General features: G+C 52.4%; 1 protein-coding gene across 1 annotated transcript; it reads left to right on the plus strand.

Annotated features, from left to right (window-relative positions):
• The first annotated feature begins 402 nt into the window (after positions 1-402).
• Positions 403-5,773, plus strand: PPIH (peptidylprolyl isomerase H). Its single transcript, XM_025203707.1, has 8 exons — positions 403-476; positions 735-779; positions 1,217-1,259; positions 2,031-2,123; positions 2,486-2,573; positions 3,192-3,232; positions 4,643-4,733; positions 5,589-5,773. The coding sequence occupies exons 1-7, from the start codon at positions 418-420 to the stop codon at positions 4,709-4,711; spliced, it is 438 nt and encodes a 145-aa protein (XP_025059492.1). The 5' UTR covers positions 403-417; the 3' UTR covers positions 4,712-4,733; positions 5,589-5,773.
• Positions 5,774-8,374: the final 2,601 nt, after the last annotated feature.

The raw sequence follows: 8,374 nt of genomic DNA on the forward strand, positions 1-8,374 counted from the left end.
CCGTGTCCCTCGGGGTCGCTCCGAACCTCTGCGGCCCCGTCCCAAGTGTGCCTCGCGGGAGCGGCAGCTGAATGCCTCGGTCTCCCGTCGGCCTGTCTGATGAGAGGGCGCCCGCCGCTCCCTTCTCGACGGGACGTCGCGGCCCCCCAGGAGCCCACCCCCCCTTTCTCACTGCGGGTCTCCAGGGGGTGATGCCCAAATCCACGTTTTTGGCTCTTTCCATTCTCGGCATCAAACATCTGATCCAGGCTGATGCCCAGAAACAGCCCGTCGGGGAGGAAAGGTCGTAGTTGCTGCTGCCTCCTGTCAGCAGTGTCATTTGCTGCTCGGAAGGGGAGTCCCCTCTGTCCCTCTTCAGTAAAGTAGTCAGAGCAGCGGTGATTTGGTTTGGATTCAAATATCTCTTTCAGGCGACTCATGTGCTGCGCTCTCTCTTTTTCCCCTCTTTCCAGGCAGTTCTGCACGGGTGAATTCAGGTACGTGGGGTCAGCGCACCGCTCCTTTGAAGCGGCATATTGAGGTGTGTAATGACCAGAAAGCAGAGAAGTCCGATGGTCTTTGTTCCCACCCCCGTGCTGCCTGAATGGCTGTTGCTGCCAGGTGCTGTACGGCCGTCCCGGGCACGGGGGGGCCCGTCGGTCCGGCACGCGGGCTCCGGCGTTCTAGCACGACTGGAAGTCTTGAGCTGCGATGAGCGGCACCCTGCAGTGCTATGTCCTTGTCTTTTGCTGTAGGAAAGATGGTGTCCCTATAGGTTACAAGGGGAGCACTTTCCACCGGTAAGTCAATTTCCTCTTGTTCAAAACAGCGCGGTGACCTAGACGCGGCCTGGTGCCCGGTTTTGAAAGCAGTCCCTAAAGTAGGAGGCATCCTATAGTCATCGAGGGATAGGAGGTCTGAGTAGTGTTTTCTTTCTAAAGTCTCTGCCCTGCATCTACAGTTTGGGTGACTCTGCCTCTGTGGTCAGTGTGGGCCACTCTTGTACTTGCCGGATAAAAAGAATATTCTTCTCAGTGCTTATCACCCAGGGCACAGGCAGCGCTGTCCAGCCTTTGTCCAAAGTCAGAGGTCATCCCATGCCGAGTCCATCACCTAGTCACTAGGTGCATTTTATCGTGGTGTGGGCTGTTTCTCTGTCGTTTCTGAGATACTAAACTTTGTGGGAAGATGTTTCACAGAGAAGCAGTCGTTTACTTTGTTCTTAATTACTTTTCAGGGTGATAAAGGATTTCATGATCCAGGGAGGCGACTTTGTAAATGTAAGTATTATGAGTTTGTTCGTTTCCTTTCCTTAAAGATGCAGAGTGATGTTCTTCCCATGGGGCAGTATTTAACCGTTTAACTTATTTTTGGAACCTGTTGCTTAGTGAGCGGGGATATGTAAATGGAAGACGAGGAAAGAGCGAGAGGGCATTGACGGGGGGGGAAGGAGGAGGCTGGAGCCCAGAAGCCCTTTCAGCAAAGCGGGGGAATACCTGGTCAGACCCATGGAATATACTCTGGCGATGCCAAAGCCCCCCATGCCCCCACTCTGCGGCATCTCTGCCAGCTTCAGCCTCTGACAGGCACCTCCCTCACTTGTCATCCCTCGTTCTTCTAACCTGAGAGCCATCCTTGCCTTTCCTGCTTGCCTTCTGTTTTCGGTGGAACGTGCACCCTGTGCAGCCCGAACTCATCCGTAACTTTATCTGGCGGGTCTTGGAGGTCTGGAATCTCCCTGCTTCCCTCGTGCCGTCTCTGTGCTTGTCCTCTGGTTTCACCTGGCCTGGGGGTCGGTCTGTGACTAACTGACGTGAGGAAGGGGGAGGAGGATCAAATGCAGGATTAGGGTGGAGTGCTGACTTCTGGTTTCCAGGCTCAACAAAGTTCAGATGTTTTCATTTCTAGTGTTCTTCTTAACGCTGTTTTTTTCTAAATGAAAATACAGCCTCAACCTTAATTTTGGTTAACAAAGTGCTTTTCTGTTGGAATTATTTTAAAAACATGCTTTTCCTGAGATGGGATTGATAATTGCCTCCCTCCTCACACAGGGAGATGGCACCGGGGTGGCTAGTATATACCGAGGTCCCTTTGCAGATGAAAACTTCAAACTCAAACACTCTGCTCCTGGACTCTTGTCTATGGTAAGTGTAAGGCAGCCAAGGTAGTAAGACTCGAAAGGTTTCTGCATCCTCCACCCATCATTTTTGAGATTTACCAGTTATTTCCTGGCTCTCAGCTCCATGGTTTGTTTTATAGAAACATCACCAGCAGCCTTAAATTGCATAAGTGGCAGTATAGAGACTGACGTGCTGGACCAGCGGTCTATTTAGTGAAGTATCTAGGTACTAAGCCGACCCTTTGGAGGTGGATGTTAATTCCTGTGATAAACACTTCTCGTGCAGGCCAGCTGGGATGATAGCACTCTTGTTTGAAGTACCCTGGCTCCTCCAGGCTCGAGAAGTTCAGTTCACTAACATATGCATGTGTTTGCATTTTAAATTAGGCAAACAGTGGTCCAAGTACAAATGGGTGTCAGTTCTTCATCACATGCTCCAAATGTGACTGGCTAGATGGGAAGCATGTTGTGTTTGGTGAGTAGTGTCTCATTAATGACATTGCAGTAGGGTAGAAATCGCCTTCAGCTCATTTCTGCTTTGAAACCAGTAATAAATCAGCCGGGTAATGGAGGCTTGGTAGAGGAAGAGAAGGTGGGAGCTGGGGAGCTATGTGTATTGCATCCTCACAGCAAGGCCCTGCTCCTTATTAGGTCCTGGAGGTGCTACATAAACATCAAAATTGGTAACTTTTGCACATAACCAAACACAGTGCACCTGCTGGAGATGTATTCTGTGCTATTTCTCATAGTCAGCGGGAGAGGGGTATGAGTTAAGGTCCCTACATCTGTGCACGCCCCACCCTCTGGGAAAGATGAACACTGCCACTCTAAGAGACAGACCCTAACTCCATATCTGGAATGGTTGAAGCTGAGTTCATGGGCTCAGTGATCCATAACACATCCCAAGGTCCCCAGTTTAGCAAGTGGTGTAATTACATGTGTGGGGCAAAAATAATGAATGGAGAGAGAGCTGTGTCCAGACAAAATGTAATCTCAAGAGCCTGAGAAACTGGGGAAATGTTTCATTGTTCATGACAGGTTGGGGGCACAGAAAAGGTGGAAAAGTACAACAAAACTGTTCTTTCCCTTGCAGGTAAAATCATCGATGGACTCCTGGTCATGAGAAAAATTGAAGTAAGTTTAATTCGCATTCCTCTGCGAATGCCCTGCCAAGTCATTGCTTCAGAAGGCTTCACATCCCCTCCCACCACTTGTGTATGAAAGTGCTTAGCGGTAGTGACAGGGAATTCCTTGCAGTTCTGCCATGGTTTAATCCATCTCGCAGAGCTGCTTCCGAAACGCACGTGGTTTTACGCCAGTGGGAAACGTGTTCTGATGGATTTGCTGCAGTGCCTTGAGTTCTTTCTGGAAGCTTGATCGACCAAGCTTGCTCTGTTGATCGTTTCAGAACAGGCGTATGAGGGAGAATACATTGACATCTCACAGAAGCAACATTCAGGGGCTGACAGATTAGTAGAGGTCGTCCATTGAAGGATAGTCAGCGCTTTTAATAATGAAAACAAAATGTTTCCAAAGGACTTCCCAGTCCTGCAGATACATGTGCCTCTGCTGAATTGTGGCTGCATGTTTCAAATGCCTAGTTGACAGACATGTGAGTTTACATGAATGGATAGGTGAAGAACCCGACAGCGTTGTGCTCTCTCTCTGGGTGCCTGAGTGCAGGCAGTGGGGCCCCCCGCTGAGCCGCAGCGGAGTTTGTCTCCGGGACTGTTGTAAGCAGTCAGCAGAGAATGCAGTTATGGGAGAGGAAGTGCAGAGCTGACAGCAGCTCCATTTAAAGCCCGGCACAGCTGCCAGGCTACTTCATTGTAGAACACGATTCCTTTCTCGCTGCCTCTTTTAAGAAAACCATTTTGACAGGTGAAGTGCAATTATAACCCTGGCAGGATAAGTAGGATAAGATTCCCCTTGCAGCGTTTCTCATCAGCAGCGCCTTCGAGAGCATCAGTTGAAGGATTACTGCACATCTCTCTTGTGGGACAGTAATGGGCAGATGAGAGGAAGGAAAGACAGGCTCTCAAAGAGCAATGCTCAAGGTGCAGAGTGATGGGTTCTGCTCTGACGCCTGGAGCTGCCCCACGTCCCCCCCAAGCCCAGTCTGTCACTCCCCCTGCAATACGAACATGGGACATTTTGTCACTGTTTGCTTTTATTAGCAACATTGTTACTAGTCTAGAGTCAGAAACCTGAAGTGGTGTGAAACATACTGATTATCGATGGAAGTCCCACGTTTCTTTTTTGCACCTTGCTTGGTTCGCTCCCTCCTGTTCATAGGGTCAGGGTCTTCCCTGTGCGTCTCAGCTCTGCATATCGGGGAGTCAGCTGGGCTCGCGGAAGGTTTCAAAGCTGTTCTCATGAGAGAGAGCAGCGGTCAGGAGGCATCCACAGTCCACATGCAGGTTGCCATGTTCCTGAGGCTCAGTTAGCATGGATGTCTCTTAACCCTCAAAGCAGCTGGTGACTTTTGCTGACTTGTTGGGTATTTATATATTGTAACTGTGAATTTCTGTTTCCCACCCCCAGAACGTACCAACTGGTCCAAATAACAAACCCAAACTGCCTGTAGTGATCTCGCAGTGTGGTGAAATGTAGAGCGGTGAAAGCAGAAATCTTGGTAGGTCTGTTGTTCTTCATCAGCTTGTCTGAAGAAGTCTTCTGAGAGGAGACAGTGATGGAAAACCATCTGTTACTGTCTTGGATTCTTTCATGTGGGCATTAGTGATTTGAGGTTCTGCCAAGTTTCAGAAGAGCAAAATGTTTCATGCTGCACAGAAGAGGCAAGTAAACCTAGACGCCTGAGAAGCAATTGTTGCACTTCCTAATTCAGGGCAGGTTTGAGACTCACTGCCTGAGCTGCGTGCCATGGAGCTGAAACCCTTGAAATGAGGGCGGCGAAGCCCACTGAAGGGCCCAGTTATTGCCACGTGACATCACCTGTTCTTAATGCAGCCAGTATCGTTGTGCTGACCTACTATTAGGTCGGGTTAGATACCGTTGTGATCCGGTCTGCCCTGGGTATAGTAAGACCTGAATCATTGCATCTGGGTACTTTGCAACCTGCTGAATGTCAGACAAGCTGCTCGGCTGTTTTTTTTTTTACTTCTAAGGGCACTGCTTCTCCAACTAGCTGGCTCTCTGCTGTGCTCCCAGGTAGCTGACTGGAGAAGCAGTAGCCTTGGAATAAAAGCTGCAGCACCTGGGAGGTTCCTTGCAGCTGTTTGGGGCAGCTCCGTGTACCCCCACGCACTGCACAGACCCTCATCTTCACAGGGGCCTGCAAAGTATCTGGATGGTCCTCTATTGCTACACAGCGGTGCTGTGTGTAAGTAGGCTTTGGGTTACTAGCGCAGTTTCTTTTTCTTACCCTCAGCTTTTTGTTCTGTGAGCTCAGCTAACGTGGCACTGACTTGTGTGCGTTCTGCTTGCTGCGCCTGTTCCTGTAACTGCTCTTGTTCCTTGTCCACTCCAGGTCTGGTCACTGTTCCCCAGTCACGCGTCCCTGCAGCTGCCTCAGCCTAATCCTGCAGGTTACAGCTGTGCTGTTGCCACTTCACAGCAGGAGTTTCAGATATTCCAGGTCTACAACTTTTTCTTAAAAAAGAGAGAGAGAAAAAAAACCCCAAGTCCCAGATGTAAATAAAGCCTTTTGATAAATGTGTGTGCAGTGTGTTCAGTTAGAATAGTCAGGGTTGAGCTTTCCTGTCCTGAAGGCCACATAATCAGTCCAAACCGACCTTTGTAGCCAGAGGCTTCCTAAGGCAAATTCTTCTTGCGCAGGTGAGCACCTCACTGGTACAGGAGCTCCTGCACCAGCTGCCCTTCTGCCTCCAGCTTACCTGGGAGGGATGTGGTGTGGGACGAGTCGGAAAGGAGATGGCAGAGCTGCCTCGTGCCTGCACCTTCGCTGGCTGCTGTAAGCTGTTGGAGCGCCGTGCAGTCTGACATGGGTCTGCTAGCCCTGCAATAAGGAGCCAAACTCAGCTCTTCCTGAGCAGAATCAAAGCCAGGCCGTGCAGGCTGCGCTGGCGGGGGTCCAGGGAATCACCAGGGCCATTTTGAGGCACTTGTTTCACTCTTGCCACTCCCTGCATTTAGATGACTAGGGAAGAGATGAGGTGAGGTGAGGTGTAAAGATTTCATGAGCATGAGTTTGCTATGACCGTGTGTGAGCACTGAAAAGAAAGGGCTGAGGTCACGCAAGTCATTTGAAAGATGTAAAAGTTTTAATGGCGTGTATCTCCGCATTGTGCGCTCTGTGCATGCCACGTGTTTCAGAAACAATACAAATAGGCTGGAGGCAAGACTTGGAAAAATACCAGGCTCCCACAGGCTTGTCAGGTACCCAGCAGCTGTCACTGCGAGGAAAGGGGTCCTTGTTCTTAGAGAGGACCAGTGGGCAAAAAACCAGACTTGTTTTAAGATGGAGTTTGACATAACTTGATGAACCAGGTTGTATGATGTGGGTCCCTGCAACAGCAGGGGCCTGGCCTGGATACACCTTCCTCACCTAGAGGCTTTGTATTAATAAATATTTGTGACTAGAGAACAGGAGGAGGGAAAAGAGAAATGAACTCTGTCGCAGTGCCTAGGGGCTCTCTCGGCATGGAAGAGTCCGTAGAAAGCCAGACCCTTAGAGACCCATTCAGAAAACTAGCTCCTGAGCCCAAAATGAACGGAGAGAGCGCATTTCGGGGCTCTTTGGACATTAACCCTTCATCAGGGCCACAGTGGTGTGAGAAGTCGTATTATGTTACCTGTCACACCCATTATTTCTAGCAGAAAATGATTTTAACAGCTGCCCCCTACCACTGCACATTTGCCTCGGCCCTCTGCACGCTCTGCCTTCCTGGTGGCCAGGACGCTGGGAGGTCTTGCCCTAGGGCTCTGCTCCATCCCCTCAACTGCTGTATAGAAGGATAGTGGCAGAGGCCTCCTCCAGTCGTGTCATAAAGGAGAGGCGTGTGTAGCGGGACCCCTGGCCCCTGCTACAGGGCAGGTGGGGTGGTTTGCAGGAGGGGCTGTGAGTAGCTAACATGGGACTAGAGCCTGTGTGGCTGCAGCAGAGTCGAGGGCTGCTGGGCCCAGGCTGCAGACTGGGATGACTGGTAGCACTTGGCCTTGTGACCAGCAAGCCCAGTCAGGTGACTGGAAGGTGTGGGAGGGGGCAAAAGGAGGTAACATGCCCGAGTGTGGGGCTGGGGGCACAGCCTGGCCCAGATCCCCACGGAGCAGGAGCGCTGCAGGTTGCAGCATGCAGAGATAAGCGATTAATTTTGTTTCCGCTCTGGGTTTGTGGTACCCGGAGGCTTGGGAGTGGCTACAGGAGTGGGTGGAAGTCACGGAGGGTGCTGGGGATAAAGGTCAGGCTGACAGACGGATGGTTATCTGGGTTACTGTGTTTACCCCGCGGCGCGTGGCCCTGCCCTGCCCTCCCCCCTGCCTGTTTTTGGGGGGCAGCATTGCTGGGAGCTCGTATCTGCAAAAGCGTAGCACCTCTCAAAACTCTAACACGGTGGATGTGCCTGTCGGCCAGGCCCCGAGCGCGCACGCGCCGGGCCAGTCTGATTTTCTGATGGCGAGCCACAACCCTCGACGCCGGGGCTGTCAGATGTGGTCACCGTGGCCCCCCGAGCTGGGGGAATCAGCGCTGCTAACCTGCCCCCCGCACGGGCGTGCTGCATCTGCAGGTCAGCGATAGCACGAGCCTTGGGGTTCGGCATCCGGGCTCCGTTCCTGGCTCCTGGATAGAAGCGCGACTAGCCGCAGAGCAGCGGTTACGAGCTACAGCCCTAGAGCGGCCTGGGACGCTTGCAAGAAAAGGCGGAGCAGGCAGGTGTCTGTCCGACCCGGGCTGTTGCCCGCCCCAGCAGCGACGGGGGTCGGGGCGCTCTCAGCAGGTCCGAGACGGGCAGGTCGCGCTATGAGCTCCTGCCTCGCCGCGGGCGTGTTACGGCCTTGCAGGCCCCGCGCCATTGCCGGCGCCTCTGCAGGGAAGCGTGGCATCGCCTGCCATCTCCCTGACCCGCTTCAGGCTGGAACGTTTTTGACCAGGGAAAAGTAATGCTGGTCAGTGAAGAGACGCTCCTCCGCGGGATCGCGACCACCATCGGGAGCGACGTGGGGCCCGTCAGCCTGCGCTGCCCGGGGCGGGAGCATCCACCTGGAAGGGAGGGCGCCTCATCTCGAAGCGGAGAGCACTTCCCACCCCCCAGCCCAGGCAGCGGTCAGTCGTGGGGGCAAGATCGCCCCGGGCAG

The sequence above is a fragment of the Alligator sinensis genome, unplaced genomic scaffold (genome assembly GCF_000455745.1).
Source record: "Alligator sinensis unplaced genomic scaffold, ASM45574v1 scaffold512_1, whole genome shotgun sequence".
Lineage (NCBI taxonomy): Eukaryota > Metazoa > Chordata > Crocodylia > Alligatoridae > Alligator > Alligator sinensis.

What these genes read in the sequence shown, in the direction of transcription:
- PPIH (XM_025203707.1), top strand. Translation starts at nt 418, where the DNA reads ATGTGCTGCGCTCTCTCTTTTTCCCCTCTTTCCAGGCAGTTCTGCACG. An exon ending in AAGGGGAGCACTTTCCACCG is followed by an intron (nt 780 to 1,216) that starts GTAAGTCAATTT and finishes ATTACTTTTCAG; the next exon opens with GGTGATAAAGGATTTCATGA. An exon ending in TGGGAAGCATGTTGTGTTTG is followed by an intron (nt 2,574 to 3,191) that starts GTGAGTAGTGTC and finishes TTTCCCTTGCAG; the next exon opens with GTAAAATCATCGATGGACTC.